Raw genomic sequence first — 18,847 nt, forward strand, 5'->3', positions numbered from 1 at the left:
TGATCATATCCATATGTATTTTATTGTACTTATTTTTTATGGACTTTGTTGTACATTATTTACTAGGGGTCCCCAAATGGTTTGACTCGGGAGCCACATTTGGTTAAAAGGATTTGGCCGGGGCCCGGGCTATCTATCTATATCCCAAACAGTTTAACTCGGGGGCCACATTGCTGGGATATATATATATATATATTATAGATATATATTAATATATAGTTGAGGTTACTGTGGTTAATCCGTTATACAGTGCTCAATACCGGCGGAATATACGTTAGGTCAGGAAAAAACACGGAGGCTATTTCATCCCTACAAGCCTTTTTCACAGGTTTCCCTGGTCTTCAGGAGAAAATTCCCCTGAAGGTTTCCCTGCTTCTCAGGGGACTTTTCCCCTGAAAAGCAGGGAAACCTGCGAAACAGGCTTGTGGGGATGTAATAGCCAGCTCAGTGGCCTTGTGGTTAGAGTGTCCGCCGTGAGACTGGGAGGTTGTGAGTTCAAACCCCAGCCGAGTCATACCGAAGACTACAAAAACTGGGACCCATTGTCTCCCTGCTTGGCACTCAGCATCAAGGGTTGGAATTGGGGGTTAAATCACCAAATGATTCCTGAGCGCGGCGCACGCTGCTGCTCACTGCTCCCCTCACCTCCCAGGGGGTGAACATGGGGATGGGTCAAATGCAGAGGACACATTTCACCACACCTAGTGTGTGTGTGTGACTTGAACTTTAACTTTAAATAGCCTCCGTGTTTTTTCCTGACTTAACGTGTGTGTGTATTAGAAATGCGCGGTTTGCGGGCACAACCGCGGAGTCCGCGGATTATCCGCGGATCGGGCGGATGAAATTTTAAAAAATTCGATTTTATCCGCGGGTCGGGTCGGGTGGTTAAAAAAAAATTTGATTTTAAATAGATTCAGGCGGGTGGCAGTTAAACCAATTCGGAAATATATATACATAGTTAAATGTTGTTACCCACATACAAAAAACGAGCAGGCACCTGCAGCATATGCCACAACAGAAGAAAAAAAAAAAAAAGAGATGGACACTTTTACGGAGCGGAGAAGGGACGCCTCGCCGGGGTCCGGGACCGAGGCCCCTTCCCCCGAGAGGGCCCCACCGGGAGCCGTAGCTGAGGCGATCCACGAGAAGGGCCCGACGCACGTCCAGGGTCACCACCGCGCCCACCGCACCGACACCCCGCCTCGTCCGCCTTTGCCGCGGCCGGCGTCACGCGCAGCAGGTAAGCAGCTTACCTGCCCGCCACCCCCGTGGCCGGTGGCTCGTAACAGGGGTCACTCCGCGCGCTCCGCCCGCGCAGCTTACCTGCCCGCCACCCCTGTTGCCGCGCGCAGTGTGCTCACGAAAGGGGTGGGGCTCACCCTGGTTGATATAGACAGCAGCTAGGACGGTGGCCATGGAAGTTGGAACCCGCTAAGGAGTGTGTAACAACCCACCTGCCGAATCAACTAGCCCTGAAAATGGATGGCGCTGGAGCGTCGGGCCCATATACCCGGCCGTCGCCGGCAGCGAGACGCGCTTGGAGGTGCGCTCAGCGCGGCTCCCATATGATTGCGCACTGGTGTGCGTCTGGGTCGTGACAGCGTGGCACGCGAATGTCTGTGCTGCATTGGATCAGTCTCCTTTCTTTAACAGGCAAAAGCTTTATAACCTCACTAATGCCTTGCATCGTCTATATTAGATATATAACAACGGGCGGGTGCGGGCGGATGCGGTTCTGATCAAATGTTAGATCGGGTGGATTGCGGATGGTTGACGACTTTCTGATGCGGTTGCGGATGAAATAATTGCCTATCCGCGCATCTCTAGTGTGTATGTATGTGTATATATATATGTATATATATAAATATATATGTATATATATATATATATATATATATATATATATATATATATATATATATATATATATATATACATACATATATATATATATATATATATATACATACATATATATATATATATACATACATACATACATACATATATACATACATACATACATACATACATACATACATATATATACATACATACATATATATATATAAACATACATACATACATACATACATACATACATACATATATATATATATATATATATATATATATATATATATATATATATATATATATATATATATATATATATATATATATATATATATATATATATATATATATATATATATATATATATACATACATATATATATATATTTACACACTCTTGGCATTCTCTTGATGAGCTTCAAGCACACCTGTGAAGTGAAAACCATTTCAGGTGACTACCTCTTGAAGCTCATTGAGAGAATGCCAAGAGCGTGCAAAGCACTAATCAGAGCAAAGAGTGGCTATTTTGAAGAAACTAGAATATAAAACATGTTTTCAGTTTGTTTTTGTGTTTTTTTTGTTCAGTACATAATTCCACATGTGTTCATTCATAGTTTTGATGCCTTCAGTGACAATCTACGATGTAAATAGTCATGAAAATAAAGAAAATGCATTGAATGAGAAGGTGTGTCCAAATTTTTGGCCTGTACTGTATACATATAAATAAATATATATTTTTTTTTTTCAGGAATCCATTTAAAATATACATTTTTTAGTGCATTTCCATGCTTACTCGCTGCACGTATATGTCATATGTCAGCAACCAAAAGAAGGTATTATTATAATTATTATACCAAATAATGCATTGCGAGAATCTATTTGAATCTAGAATTGATTTTGAATCAGATCGAATTGTGAGGTGCCTAATAATTCCCACCTCTAATAAAAATAATAATAACATATTTGTTGCATGAGCAGATAATATTAAAGTTTAAAACATATGCAATTTTATGCATTAGAAAAAAAAATTCTGTCAAAATGTATATAATGACTACATTTAGTAAGAAAGATAAGGTACACACATTATTTCCAGGCTTTTGCGGGACACATTAAATGACAGTAAAATTGCATTTATGTCTAAATAATAAGGTCTTTTTTTACGTGAATTTAAATTAAGCAAAGCGAGTGATAACCAATGATTCATCCTCACTTAAAAGTGTAATTAATCTCTTTTTTTAAATACCATTTCACAGCTCTTGTTATAATGCATTTTGGATTCACCCTAAAAAGTCAACCGAAAGCCGAATATCCCTAAACTGTTGTGAGTCACGTAAAGCAGCGCCGACACTTTTTATCGAAAGTCGCATTTACATTGTCAAAAGTAGTTTAAGGGTGGCAGTAATATTTGTTAATGGACTGGTGCATGAATGGATGGGGTTAGAAGAGAAGGCCATAAAAAGAGAGAGAGGAAGTGACGGAGTGCAAAAGAAGCTCAGTGCAGAAAAAGGAGAGGGAATTTGCGGGTAAAGACCTGCTTCTTGGGAAAGGGACTGTCTCCTTCCAAGCTATCAACAAAGGCACTCTGTGGGGACACAAGGAAGAGCGTCCCATCATTGTTGGCCTCGTTGTTGTTGGATTAGAGAAGGATGGCTTTAATGGGATGAAAAATTAGTGTTATTGTTGTGTATGATCTGTTAGCACTAATAATGCTGTTAGTGTCTAATGAAGAAGCCAGCAGGTGGAGGTGCTAGTTTGTGTGTGTGTGTGTATAACTGTACTGTAAAATATAATTCATGTGTGTGTGTCCACTGATGCTCGGGGTGGGTGGGGGTCGGGGGTTCTATACCCTTCGACTGCGCCGCCCTCTCTTCTGCTGCTGCTGCTGCTCGATGAGCTCCATGGCGGAGGCCGGGGGCGACGCGGCCCTCATGGCCCTCACCACCTTGATGCTGTCCTCGGGGAGCGGGGGCAGGTTAAGACGCTCGCGGCCTCGTACCTTCATCTCCTGGAGCTCCTCGAACCCCCCCAGGGTGAACTGGAAGAGGAGCATTTAGTGCTTCTATTCACTTATGTTTGGAATGCATAGGAAAACGTACAAAATGCCCGGTTGGATACATTGTGGTTGCCGACTTTATTGTATGTTATTGAATTTGGTTTGACACATATCTAATTTTATTTACAATGATGGGGAAAAAAACTTGTTAACATAATATATGCATTTTTTTAATATATATTAAATGACAAAATAAATTAAAGCTGCAAGCAGCGTTGGTCGGGCCCGCAAACTTGGCAGGTGCTAGTCCTATGTGTCCCAATACTTTTGTCCAGTGTTAGTCCCAAGTGTCTCAATACTTTTGTCCAGTTTTAGTCCCAAGTGTCCCAATGCTTTTGTCAAGTTGTAGTCCTAAGTGTCCCAATACTTTTGTCCAGTGATAGTCCTAAGTGTCCCAATACTTTTGTCTACTTTTAGTCTGAAGTGTCCCAAGACTTTTGTCTAGTGTACCTACCTTGTCTGCATTGTGTGGGCACGTTGGTGCTTCCTGCTTTTAAGCAGCCATCTTAAAAAAACAGCAGCGCAGCAGCATCAGCGCAGCGGGTCTTTGAAGGGTCATAAAATCAAAACCGGAGCAGGTATTAAAACGCTGTTCTGTTATTTTATACACAAGGGTTTAATCTCTCTCCTGTGTTAGTTTGAAGCCAAAACGACAAACGCGCTCAGAGGAGATAGTTTTTGAAGGAAGGTGACCGGTTTTTACAAAAAAATTGTTTTGAAGGGGGAATAGCAAACTTCCTGTTGATTTTTGCTGGGGGTTGTCAATTTATGAAATGTAGGTCTAAGTGAGACCTACATAGAGGTTTTTGTTTCATGTCTCTCCGACCTTCCCAGTGGGAGTTACAGGCAGTTTTGTCAGTTTTTTCATCCGAGGAGCAGTTTTTTGTGCGTTTCATTAAAAAATTGCGCTAGAGCACAATTTTGAGATTTGGGGTTAGGTTTTTTTATTAGATCGTAATTTTTGCCAGTCCTGATGTGTGTGTTCAGTTCGGTGAGTTTTGAAGCATGTTAAGGGGGTCAAAATACAGCTCAAAGAGGTAAAAGTGACTGTTTTTAGTACTTTTTTGTCTTGAAGGGGGAATTGCCAACTTCCTGTTGATTTTAGCCCGAGAATGTACCATTATGAAATGTAGGTCTAAGTCAGACCTACATAGAGGTTTTTGTTTCATGTCTCTCCGACCTTCCTAGTGGGAGTTACAGGCAGTCTAGTTTTTTTCTTTCCTAGGGGGCGCTAGAGCGCAATTTTGAGTTTTGTGGGTTTTTTTTTTTTTTTTAAAAGGCAATTTTCGCAGGTCCTGATGTGTGGGTCAAATATGGTGAGTTTTGAAGCATGTTAAGTGGGTCAAATTACAGTTTAATGTGGCGGCGGAAGAATAAAGAATAAAACCTTACAAATTCAATAGGTCCTTATGTCCCATGCAGGCCCTAATTACCAAAAAATTACATTATAAAGAAGAATAATGCATCAAATTAAATATATATGTTTTTATAAAAAGCTTGGGTATTGTAGCCAAACAGCTAAATTTTTTGTTTCATCTGACATCACATGGACAAAGATAAGACATTCTGGAGGAAAGTTATGTGGTTTATCTTTGTCCATCTGATGTCAGATGAAACAAAAATTTAGCTGTTTGGCCACAATACCCAGCAATATGTTTGTAGGAGAAAAGGCGAAGCCTTTAATCCCAGGAACACCATTCCTAACGTCAAGCATGGTGGTGGTAGTATTATGCTCTGGGCCTGTTTTGCTGCTAATGGAATTGGTGCTTTACAGAGAGTAGTCGATGTGAATAGTCATTCACATCGACGTCCCACTGGGGTGAGTTTTTCCTTGCCTTTATGTGGGCTTTGTACCGAGGATGTCGTTGTGGCTTGTGCAGCCCTTTGAGACACTTGTGATTTAGGGCTGTATAAATAAACATTGATTGATTGATTGATTGATAAATGGGACAATGAAAAAGGATGATTACCTCCAAATTCTTACGGACAAGCTAAAATCATCAGCCCGGAGGTTGGGTCTTGGGCACAGTTGGGTGTTCCAACAGGACAATGACCCCAAACACATGTCAAAAGTGGTCAAGGAATAGCTAAAACGGGCTAGAATTAAGGTTTTAGAATGGCCTTCTCAAAGTCCTGGCGTGTGGACAATGCTGAAGAAACAAGTCAATGTCAGAAAACCAACACATTTAGCTGAACTGCACCAATTTTGTCAAGAGTAGTGGTCAAAAATTCAAGCAGAAGCTTGTGGATGGCTACCAAAAGTACCTTATTGCAGTGAAACTTGCCAAGGGACATGTAACCAAATAATAAAATTGCTGTATGTATACTTTTGACCCAGCAGATTTGGTCACATTTTCAGTAGACCCATAATAAATTCATAAAAGAACCAAACTTCATGAATGTTTTTGTGACAAACAAGTATGTGCTCCAATCACTCTATCACAAAAAAATAAGACTGTGTATGTAAACTTTTGACCACGACTGTATATGTATATATATATATATATCAGTGACGTGCAGTCACTAGAGTTATTTTCCATTTAACTTCACCAGTTTTAGATTATTTTTATTCAAAATCGCTGAATTTTCACATTTGCCGTTCAAATACTGAGAAGAGACGGTGCGGTGAACAGCAGCCAGTTGAGGCACGTCACTCAGTGCCTCAACATGGATTCCGGACTCGGCTAACTGCTGGTCTGCTGTGCAGTGAGACTGTATTGCTATATGAATTATATTATACATTTCCATAGTTTAGTTAGCTGAGGTATATAATGTACAGTGTATTTTGTCAACAACTGTATGTGTGTAACGTATTTCTTGTGCTGAACGATCATAAAACGGCTGCAAAAGACGCACTGGCTGAGGCTCCAGTAACCCCGCCTCCTGCACCCCCGCCGTAGAATTGTTATATCAACTAAAGCCCACACTTAAACTTTCCACGTGCAAGATTGAATCTATTTAAAAAAAGTTATTTCATAAGAAGCCAAAAAGTGCAAAAACAATAATGTTCGTGTTAGAGGAGTTGTGAATGACTGCTGGGCCACAACATTAGGTACACCTGCAGACTGCAGGTGTATCTAATTCACAACTCCTCCAACATGAACATTATTGTTTTGCACTTTTTGGCTTCTTATTAAATAACTTTTGTAACCTATTTTTATGGGCTTTTCTCTTTGTGATGTTAAGTTCCTGTTTATGCGCTGTTATACAGTATATGTCTTGAGCTCTTATTTTGAAGGCGCTAAAAGGCGGAAGTGATGACACGTTGCGGAGGTTTTTGAAAGAAGGTAAATAAAGTGGTCCTCTGGAGCCTCCGTGTTTGTTATTTTGTAGTTTCATACAGTATAGGCGACATTTATAAACCCTCGGTTACACTTTTTTAAATAGATTCAATCTTGCACGTGGAAAGTTTAAGTGAGGGCTTTAGTTGTGGCGCATGGACTTAATTTCTAAGTAAAGGTAAGACCATAATAACGTTTTTTTTTATTAAATGTGCTTTTTTGTGTGCTACAGTTTGTATGTGTAAAGTTAAAGTTAAGTTAAAGTACCAATTATCGTCACACACACACTAGGTGTAATGAAATTTGTCCTCTGCATTTGACCCATCCCCTTGATCACCACCTGGGATGTGAGGGGAGCAGTGGGCAGCAGCGGCGCCGCGCCCGGGAATCATTTTTGGTGATTTAACCCCCAATTCCAACCCTTGATGCTGAGTGCCAAGCAGGGAAGAATGCTGGTATGAGCTTTTAAACATAACCCGTTAACTGCTGCCAATCAAATGGTGAATAAGATACTCTTTAAGGTTCATATGTTTGTAAATCTGACTGTGATGAAGTCAGTGCCTCACCAGCCATCAACCTCACCGCACGTCACTGATATATATATATATATATATATATATATGTATGTGTGGGGAAAGAAATCACAAGACTATTTCATCTCTACAGGCCTGTTTCATGAGGGGGGGTTCCCTCAATCATCAGGAGATTTTAATGGGAGCATTCACATACCATGGATTATATAGGGCACAGAGTGGGTGGGTACAGGCTGGTGTAGGGGCGTGGTGATTGGCTCATGTGTTACCTAGGAGGTGTTTCCGTCTGTGGCGGCATGCTGTTACAATTTCGCTGCGCTTGTTGAGGGATGACAGGTCTGGACGGTAAATAATAAACAGTTTCTCTTTCAAGCATAGGTTGCATCTTTTATTACCATGGTAATAAAAGATGCAACCTATGCTTGAAAGAGAAACTGTTTATTATTTACCATGGTAATAAAAGATGCAACCTATGCTTGAAAGAGAAACTGTTTATTATTTACCGTCCAGACCTGTCATCCCTCAACAAGCGCAGCGAAATTGTAACAGCATGCCGCCACAGACGGAAACACCTCCTAGGTAACACATGAGCCAATCACCACGCCCCTACGCCAGCCTGTACCCACCCACTCTGTGCCCTATATAAACCATGGTATGTGAATGCTCCCATTAAAATCTCCTGATGATTGAGGGAACCCCCTCATGAAACAGGCCTGTAGAGATGAAATAGTCTTGTGATTTTTTTTCCCACACACACATATATTGCGCTCTACTACGGTATCGAGCACTATTTTTTGGATAACCTTATTAAGACATATATATATATATATATATATATATATATATATATATATTTGTATTGTGATGCTTACATCTCCGACAAGGATTTTAAAAGCCGTGTATACAATTTTGGTTACCTTATTGATGTGCTTTAGAAGGGAAAACCATGAGAAAAAGGCAGTACTATACACCAAATACTGGAGGAAAAAGCATCTTGGCATATACTAACCAGGATGGTCTTCCATAAGAGCAGCAGTACTTTCTTCATGGGGAAATGTGGTGCGTTCATGCTGCAGAACTTGGTTACCATAGTGAAGAGGAGCAGGGAAAAAGGCTCGCCGTTGTACAGAGGCGCACCTAAAACGGGGTGCACGGTCAATATCTGCACGATATTGTCATTTAGCTGCATGTTTCACACACCTAGCTCAGTCTTGAAGGCCTCCCTGGCCGCTCTCCACTCTGGTCTGTCGTCCTCCGTTTGAAGCCGAATGGTCTCCACCATCAGATACATGATGCTCAGCAGCACTCTATCACACATCACATAAAAAAAACAGGGCAACTGTGGAGTGCGGGTGTAATTATTAATAATTAGAACGCTGGTGGAATAAAATATGCAGTTATTTAGCAAATTAGATGCATGCATGTGGGTGTACAAACATCATGCGAGTGTGTGAGTGTGCATACCAAATAAGATTTACCTGAGCTCTGTGCTGTCTGCCAGAGAGATGGCGGGCTTCCTCACTGCGCTGCTGCACGCTTGGTTGTTACTAAAAACACAATTTTACACATCATTAGCCTTAAAACATACATATATTACAACTTATTAGGAGGTGAAGTTAAAACTGAAGCATTAATCATGTAGTCAGTAATATAGAAATGAATATGCTTGTTAGGGAAGACTGCTTGTAGCGACAAACCCCGTTTCCAAATGAGTTGGGAAATTGTCCATCCATCCATCCATCTTCTTCCGCTTATCCGAGGTCGGGTCGCGGGGGCAGCAGCTTAAGCAGGGAAGCCCAGACTTCCCTCTCCCCAGCCGCTTCGTCCAGCTCCTCCCGGGGGATCCCGAGGCGTTCCCAGGCCAGCCGGGAGATATAGTCTTCCCAGCGTGTCCTGGGTCTTCCCCGTGGCCTCCTACCGGTCGGACGTGCCCGAAACACCTTCCTAGGGAGGCGTTCGGGTGGCATCCTGACCAGATGCCCGAACCACCTCATCTGGCTCCTCTCGATGTGGAGGAGCAGCGGCTTTACTTTGAGCTCCCCCCGAATGACAGAGCTTCTCACCCTATCTCTAAGGGAGAGCCCAGCCACTCGGCGGAGGAAACTCATTTCGGCCGCTTGTACCCGTGATCTTGTCCTTTCGGTCATGACCCAAAGCTCATGACCATAGGTGAGGATGGGAACGTAGATCGACCGGTAAATCGAGAGCTTTGCCTTCCGGCTCAGCTCCTTCTTCACCACAACGGATCGATACAGCGTCCGCATTACTGAAGACGCCGCACCGATCCGCCTGTCGATCTCACGATCCACTCTTCCCCCACTCGTGAACAAGACTCCGAGGTACTTGAACTCCTCCACTTGGGGCAAGATCTCCTCCCCAACCCGGAGATGGCACTCCACCCTTTTCCGGGAGAACCATGGACTCGGACTTGGAGGTGCTGATTCCCATCCCAGTCGCTTCACACTCGGCTGCGAACCGATCCAGTGAGAGCTGAAGATCTTGGCCGGAGGAAGCCATAAGGACCACATCATCTGCAAATAGCAGTGACCTAATCCTGCAGCCACCAAACCAGATCCCCTCAACGCCTTGACTGCGCCTAGAAATTCTGTCCATAAAGGTTATGAACAGAATCGGTGACAAAGGGCAGCCTTGGCGGAGTCCAACCCTCACTGGAAACGTGTCCGACTTACTGCCGGCAATGCGGACCAAGCTCTGACACTGATTATACAGGGAGCGAACTGCCTCAATAAGACAGTCCGTTACCCCATACTCTCTGAGCACTCCCCGCAGGACTTCCCGGGGTACACGGTCGAATGCCTTCTCCAAGTCCACAAAGCACATGTAGACTGGTTGGGCAAACTCCCATGCACCCTCAAGGACCCTGCCGAGAGTATAGAGCTGGTCCACAGTTCCACGACCAGGACGAAAACCACACTGTTCCTCCTGAATCCGAGGTTCGACTATCCGGCGTAGCCTCCTCTCCAGTACACCTGAATAGACCTTACCGGGAAGGCTGAGGAGTGTGATCCCACGATAGTTGGAACACACCCTCCGGTTCCCCTTCTTAAAGAGAGGAACCACCACCCCGGTCTGCCAATCCAGAGGTACCGCCCCCGATGTCCACGCGATGTTGTAGAGTCTTGTCAACCAAGACAGCCCCACAACATCCAGAGCCTTAAGGAACTCCGGGCGGATCTCATCCACCCGGAAATTGTGTTAGATGTAAATATAAACAAAACACAATGATTTGCAAATCCTTTTAAACCCATATTCATGTGAATGCACTACAAAGACAAGATATTTGATGTTCAAATAATAATTAACTTAGAATTTCATGGCTGCAACACGTGCCAAAGTAGTTGGGAAAGGGCATGTGCAGGGGCGTCCATGGTAACGTTGCTTGGATGGCAACATATGTTGCTCCAAAACCTGTATGTACCTTTCAGCATTAATGGTGCCTTCACAGATGTGTAAGTTACCCATGTCTTGGGCACTAATACACCCCCATACCATCACAGATGATGGCTTTTCAACTTTGCGCCTATAACAATCCGGATGGTTCTTTTCCTCTTTAGTCCAAAGGACACTGTCACGTTCAAACACTGAGGACATCTATTAAACAAGACAAAAGGCAAGGAATCAAACAGAGACAGAATTCAATTTGGACTCAATATTGAGGAGAGACATGGCCACTGCACTCTCTGTACAGTCCTGCACCACGCTCTGACGAAGAAGGTTTTCGTCTCCTCTTTTATTTAGATGTTCAATGTTCACGCACCAACACATGTCTCAGCAGGAATGGGAAGTATGTAAAACAGTCATTGTTTTCGGTCACATTGAAGACCAAGAAGAGGATGTCTCGGGCTTGGGCTCTTCCTGGATCCAGCTGGGGCAGGTGTTGGAGGACAATGGATAACCCCTCCCGTCTCCTGACCACAGCGACTTCAAGAGGGCAGCGGGTCGTAAATAGCGTTGACCTCGGTTACCAAATAGTTGGAAGAGAGTTTGTGAAATACTTCAAAGAGAGTTCGTTTAACACTTCAAAGAGAGTTCCTCTGGAAGTTGAGCAGATCCTGCCATCTGTCCGTGTTGAAATCACAGTGGAGTTTCACGAGCCTTCTTCCTCTTGTTAGGCCTCGAAAGACAGCCTTCATCTTCTTATCAGGAACATCATGTAATACAACGTTTCTTTTGTGATAACTTACAAAGAATTATTCCAACAGACACGACCTCCACAGTTTCCAAAAACAATTTGAAATGTGGACTTGTCAGACCACAGAACACTTTTCTACTTTGTATCAGTCCATCTTAGATGAGCTCCGGCCCAGCGAAGCCAACGGCGTTTCTGGGTGTTGTTGATAAACAGTTTTCGCCTTGCATAGGAGAGTTTTAACTTGCACTTACAGATGTAGCGACAAACTGTAGTTACTGACAGTGGGTTTCTGAAGCCCATGTTGTGATATCCTTTACACACTGATGTCGCTTGTTGATGCAGTACAGCCTGAAGGATCGAAGGTCACGGGCTTAGCTGCTTACGTGCAGTGATTTCTCCAGATTCTCTGAAGCCTTTGATGATATTACGGACCGTAGATGGTGAAATCACTAAATTCCTTGCAATGACTGGTTGAGAAAGGTTTTTCTTAAACTGTTCAACACTTTGCTCACGCATTTGTTGACAAAGTGGTGACCCTCGCCCCATTCCTTGTTTGTGAATGACTGAGCATTTCGTAGAATCTACTTTTATACCCAATCATGGCACCCACCTGTTCCCAATTTGCCTGTTCACCTGTGGGATGTTCCAAATAAGTGTTTGATGAGCATTCCTCAACTTTATCAGTATTTATTGCCACCTTTCCCAACTTCTTTGTCACATGTTGCTGGCATCAAATTCTAAAGTTAATGATTATTTGCAAAAAAATGTTTATCAGTTTGAACATCAAATATGTTGTCTTTGTAGCATATTCAACTGAATATGGGTTGAAAATGATTTGCAAATCATTGTATTCCGTTTATATTTACATCTAACACAATTTCCCAACTCATATGGAAACGGGGTTTGTATTAGCTCTCTTGAAATTATGTAATTTTTATATGTATAATGTGCTTTATTGAGCATTAACACAGTGCACAGATAAACAAAAGTGGTAACACTTTATAATAAGTACATACGATTAAGTATTAATATTGAATTTGAAAATACCGATTAAATCATTTATGAAGCATATTTCTGACATGAGTGCTCGTGAGGATGCAGTTTATAAACACTTTTATGCTTAATAGTGTGTACTTATTATAAAGTGTTACTACAAAAAAATATAATGCTCTTTTCAATGTATTTTTGTGAAACCTCCCTTAGCCCACCCATTCAATTAAAATACATAAATAAATAAATATAATTAAATGATAATTCAAATGAATAAAAGGGAAAACAGTCGGCCATATTAAAATTAATGTAATGGATGGATAACAATAAAAATAAAATAAATGAATAAATACGGTATATCAAAGTCACAAAGAGGAATATATAGGCATGTACGCACTTTTTTAGATGCTTTACACCAGGGGTATCTAAACTTTTTCCACTAAGCACCACACACTGAAAAATGAAAGCAAGCGGGGCCATTCCGATATTTTACATTTTCAAAAACACTACAACCTACCTCAATTTTGACCCCGGGGCGCCAAAAGGGACTCAGGTATTAAAGTGTTAAAAATAAGTCATATATATATATTTTTTTTTAATATATACTTTCAATACTTACATCTCTATAGTTCAACTTCAGATCTATTCGTTGCCATAAAGTTTTAAATATATATTTTTTTATGTTTTATGCTCTTTTTTTAATGCAAAAACACAAAATATGCCATATTTTCCCCAAAACGTTTTTCAAAATTGAATAATTTATGTGAATAAATTTTAGCCTTGAATAGGTAAATATATAGTAATATAATACATCAGTATTGTCATGTCTGTGTAATCATGTTTTGTTTTAAGTCATGTTTTGTTTAGTTTCTGGCTTTTCACTCCCTTGTCTTGTTTCCATGATTACCCCATTAGTTTCACCTGTTCCACGTTTGGACTCATTGTGCACTCTTGATTGTCACCATAGCAACCCATTAGTTTTCACCTGTCACGTCACGCACCTGTTTCACGTCTTGAGTCACGCACCTGTTTTCGTTAATCATGTCTGTAGTATTTAAGTTCAGTGTTTTTCAGTTTGTCTTTCTGACGACCCCACAACATTTATGCTCTGTCCATTCCTTCCATGTCCATTCCTCAAGCAACTATTTTTGTCCAAGCCAAGTAAGTTTTTGTTCCATGTTTATAGTCTTTTTGGTTTCATAGTTTGTTCTCCGCCACTGTGCGCGCTTTTCGTTTGTACTTTTTTTTGGATGTATTAATAAATCATGTACCTTCATTCCCGTCTCGCCCGAGCCAACTTTCCGTTGCATCCCGGAAAAGCAAACACCCAAGATCAAGTCATGACAAGTATATATTACATACTGTATTTATAATATGTAAATATTACAAATATGGTAAATTTTATATCGCTACTTTGGTACATTTTTAGTCTACTTAATACCTGCATTATGCTTTCCATCCTTATCCTTTCTAACTGAGCTACTGTGTGGAACAATTTCCCTTGTGGATCAATAAAGTTTGTCTAAGTCTAAGTCTCATGGATCCAAAAGGCCCGCACACTCATAAAAGTGTTAAAAATAAGTCTTACATACATTTTCTTTGTTTTTTACTTTCAACGCTTAAATCTGTAGATCTATTTTAGATCAAACCATCGATTATAAGTTTTTATTATTTTTTTAGTAATAACAGTTTTAAAGTAAAAAAGCTTTGTGTTATTAGTGTCAATATTGCAACTAGTTTTAATACCTTTTTTGCTTCTATTGGGGAAAACCTATCCAGTAAAATAGGTCAACCTCCAGGGTATTCCTTTAAAGAATTTTTATCAGGCAGCTACCCTAGCTCCTTTTTCATGCAGCCAACCGACATCAATGAGCTTTATACGATCATTATGGACCTAAAGTCATCACATACAGCTGGAGTGGACGGGATATGTAGCAAAATCTTGAAAGCCATAGCAAATGTGATCATAAATCCTCTCTGTCACTGTATAAACCTGTCACTTAGTGCTGGCATTGTACCCAAAATGTCCAAAGTGGCAAAAATAATCCCAATTTTTAAATCAGGTGATAAAAATAATATGAACAATTATAGGCCAATTTCAATTTTACCAACATTTTCAAAAATATTTGAGAAAGTGGTCTATAACCGACTGAATGGCTTTCTGGAAAAACTAAATATCCTTGTCCCCTCCCAATATGGTTTTCGTAAAAAAAAGCACCACCTGTATGGCTATACTCGACCTTTTGGAAAAGGTCAATGACTGTATTGAAGAAGGAAAATGCGGTATTGGCATTTTTTTGGATCTATCCAAGGCCTTTGACATAATAGACTTTGAGATCTCGATTGGTTCCGCTCTTACCTATACGGAAGGCAGCAATGTGTATGCGTCAATGATCACAATTCACCCTGTATGACCATAAATTATGGGGTTCCCCAGGGATCCATCTTGGGGCCTCTCCTTTTTATCCTATACATAAATGATTTTGTAAACTCCTCCGAAACTTTTCATAAAATAATTTTTGCTGACGATACAAATTTGTTTACCTCACACAGGAGCCTACACGATCTACAAGTAACTGTCAATTCAGAGCTTGTGAAAGTAGATTCCTGGTTCAAATGCAATAAGCTCTCACTTAATGTAAATAAAACAAATTTTATTCTATTTCGTTCTCGTAAAAACCGGACAAATACTGAGCACTGTCATATCAACATCAATGGGCAGGAAATACAGAGAGTGTACTCCACAAAATTCCTGGGGGTCATCATTGACGAATACCTCAATTTCAAATGTCACATTAGCCATCTGTTAAACAAATTATCCAAATATGTTGGCCTGTTCTTTCACCTTCGTCATTATCTTCCTCTTTATGCTCTACTCACACTGTATAAAACTCTCTTTGAACCACATCTAAACTACTGTAATGTCATCTGGTGTAACACCTTCCCTACCTACCTTCACAAATTAGAATCCATGCAAAAGAAAATTATACGGGCCCTGTCATGGTCCAAGTTTAATGCCCCCACTCGACATCTATTCCATAATTATCATCTCTTAAGATTGACAGAGGTCAATATTTATCAAAATGCTTGTTTAACCTATCAAGTCATTTACAGACTGAATCTTAGGCTCTGTAGCTTGGTTCCTATCTACCATCCCCAGCATGCCCACAACACTCGTAACTTAGATTTGATATCAGGGAAACATCGTTTACTGGATTGTACCACTCGAAGTGTTGTATGCAGGGGACCAAAGATTTGGAACCGGCTTAATGAGAGCCTCAAGATGCTGTATCCATTCTCCAACTTCAAAAATAAACTAAAAACTTATCTATTAACCACCTACAGGTAAAAGCCAGTAAATTAGAATATTTTGAAAAACTTGATTTATTTCAGTAATTGCATTCAAAAGGTGTAACTTGTACATTATATTTATTCATTGCACACAGACTGATGCATTCAAATGTTTATTTCATTTAATTTTGATGATTTGAAGTGGCAACAAATGAAAATCCAAAATTCCGTGTGTCACAAAATTTGAATATTGTGTAAGGCTAATACAAAAAAGGGATTTTTAGAAATGTTGGCCAACTGAAAAGTATGAAAATGAAAAATATGAGCATGTACAATACTCAATACTTGGTTGGAGCTCCTTTTGCCTCAATTACTGCGTTAATGCGGCGTGGCATGGAGTCGATGAGTTTCTGGCACTGCTCAGGTGTTATGAGAGCCCAGGTTGCTCTGATAGTGGCCTTCAACTCTTCTGCGTTTTTGGGTCTGGCATTCTGCATCTTCCTTTTCACAATACCCTACAGATTTTCTATGGGGCTAAGGTCAGGGGAGTTGGCGGGCCAATTTAGAACAGAAATACCATGGTCCGTAAACCAGGCACAGGTAGATTTTGCGCTGTGTGCAGGCGCCAAGTCCTGTTGGAACTTGAAATCTCCATCTCCATAGAGCAGGTCAGCAGCAGGAAGCATGAAGTGCTCTAAAACTTGCTGGTAGACGGCTACGTTGACCCTGGATCTCAGGAAACAGAGTGGACCGACACCAGCAGATGACATGGCACCCCAAACCATCACTGATGGTGGAAACTTTACACTAGACTTCAGGCAACGTGGATCCTGTGCCTCTCCTGTCTTCCTCCAGACTCTGGGACCTCGATTTCCAAAGGAAATGCAAAATTTGCTTTCGTCAGAAAACATGACTTTGGACCACTCAGCAGCAGTCCAGCTGGTGTCGGTCCACTCTGTTTCCTGAGATCCAGGGTCAACGCAGCCGTCTACCAGCAAGTTTTAGAGCACTTCATGCTTCCTGCTGCTGACCTGCTCTATGGAGATGGAGATTTCAAGTTCCAACAGGACTTGGCGCCTGCACACAGCGCAAAATCTACCCGTGCCTGGTTTACGGACCATGGTATTTCTGTTCTAAATTGGCCCGCCAACTCCCCTGACCTTAGCCCCATAGAAGATCTGTGGGGTATTGTGAAAAGGAAGATGCAGAATGCCAGACCCAAAAACGCAGAAGAGTTGAAGGCCACTATCAGAGCAACCTGGGCTCTCATAACACCTGAGCAGTGCCAGAAACTCATCGACTCCATGCCACGCCGCATTAACTCAGTAATTGAGGCAAAAGGAGCTCCAACCAAGTATTGAGTATTGTACATGCTCATATTTTTCATTTTCATACTTTTCAGTTGGCCAACATTTCTAAAAATCCCTTTTTTGTATTAGCCTTAAGTAATATTCTAATTTTGTGACACACGGAATTTTGGATTTTCATTTGTTGCCACTTCAAATCATCAAAATTAAATGAAATAAACATTTGAATGCATCAGTCTGTGTGCAATGAATAAATATAATGTACAAGTTACACCTTTTGAATGCAATTACTGAAATAAATCAAGTTTTTCAAAATATTCTAATTTACTGGCTTTTACCTGTATGCTCTGTCCATTCCTTCCATGTCCATTCCTCAAGCGACTATTTTTGTCCAAGCCAAGTAAGTTTTTGTTCCATGTTTATAGTCTTTTTGGTTTCATAGTTTGTTCTCCGCCATTGTGCGTGTTTTTTCGTTTGTACTTTTTTGCTATAGTCTTTTGGTTTCATAGTTTATTCTCCGCCACTGTGCGCGCTTTTCGTTTGTACTTTTTTTTTTGATATATTGATAAATCATGTACCTTCATTCCCGTCTCGCCCGAGCCAACTTTCCGTTGCATCCCGGAAAAGCAAACACCCAAGATCAAGTCATGACAAGTATATATTACACACTGTATTTATAATATGTAAATATTACAAATATGGTACATTTTATATCGCTACTTTGGTACATGTTTAGTCTACTTCATACCTGCATTATGCTTTCCATCCTTATCCTTTCTAACTGAGCTACTGTGTGGAACAATTTCCCTTGTGGATCAATAAAGTTTGTCTAAGTCTAAGTCTAAGTCTCAGGGATCCAAAAGGCCCGCACACTCATAAAAGTGTTAAAAATAAGTCTTACATACATTTTCTTTTTTTTTACTTTCAACGCTTAAATCTGTAGATCTACTTTCGATCAAACCATCGATTATAAGTTTTTATTATTTTTTGAGCAATAACAGTTTTAAAGTAAAAAAGCTTTGTGTTATTAGTGTCAATATTGCAACTTTTACTCACTACCTGTTTGCCCTTTAAATTTAGCTTATTTCATACCTGCCAACTTTTGAAATCAGAAAAACCTAGTAGCCAGGGTCCAGGGGCCACAGGTCCCGGTAGGTCCAGGACAATGTCCTGGTGGGGGGTTCAGGGTTGCCCCCCCGACGCAAAATGATTGATTGCATTCAGACAGGTTAAAATGTTGCTAAAACCATCACTTTTCTATCAGTCACAGTGACTTTTCAAAACAAAAATATTACAGCAAAAATCATATGGGTTGATTGACATGTTTATTCTGTAAGCTAACTTCAATAGTTTGAAATTATTTTGACAGTTAATGCCAGTTA

At 40.9% G+C, this 18,847-nt stretch overlaps 1 protein-coding gene across 6 annotated transcripts in view; it reads right to left on the bottom strand.

Annotated features, from left to right (window-relative positions):
- Positions 1–18,847, bottom strand: part of strip2 (striatin interacting protein 2) — a 118,898-nt gene that overhangs the window by 67,188 nt on the left and 32,863 nt on the right. For 4 of the 6 annotated variants that reach the window (XR_009815329.1, XR_009815327.2, XR_009815328.2 and 1 more), the window contains exons 6-10: positions 9,203–9,271; positions 8,925–9,031; positions 8,734–8,861; positions 3,704–3,892; positions 3,389–3,439 (exon numbers count right to left, since the gene is read on the bottom strand). Coding sequence is in view for 3 of the 6 variants with exons in the window: in XM_061961373.2 (XP_061817357.1) it covers positions 3,389–3,439; positions 3,704–3,892; positions 8,734–8,861; positions 8,925–9,031; positions 9,203–9,271 (544 nt within the window). In the remaining 3 variants the exon portion in view is untranslated. The remainder of the gene's footprint in view (positions 1–3,388; positions 3,440–3,703; positions 3,893–8,733; positions 8,862–8,924; positions 9,032–9,202; positions 9,272–18,847) is intronic. The other 2 variants (XM_061961374.2, XM_061961375.2) reach the window with 2 other exon arrangements.

Source organism: Nerophis lumbriciformis, linkage group LG05 (assembly GCF_033978685.3).
Source record: "Nerophis lumbriciformis linkage group LG05, RoL_Nlum_v2.1, whole genome shotgun sequence".
Lineage (NCBI taxonomy): Eukaryota > Metazoa > Chordata > Actinopteri > Syngnathiformes > Syngnathidae > Nerophis > Nerophis lumbriciformis.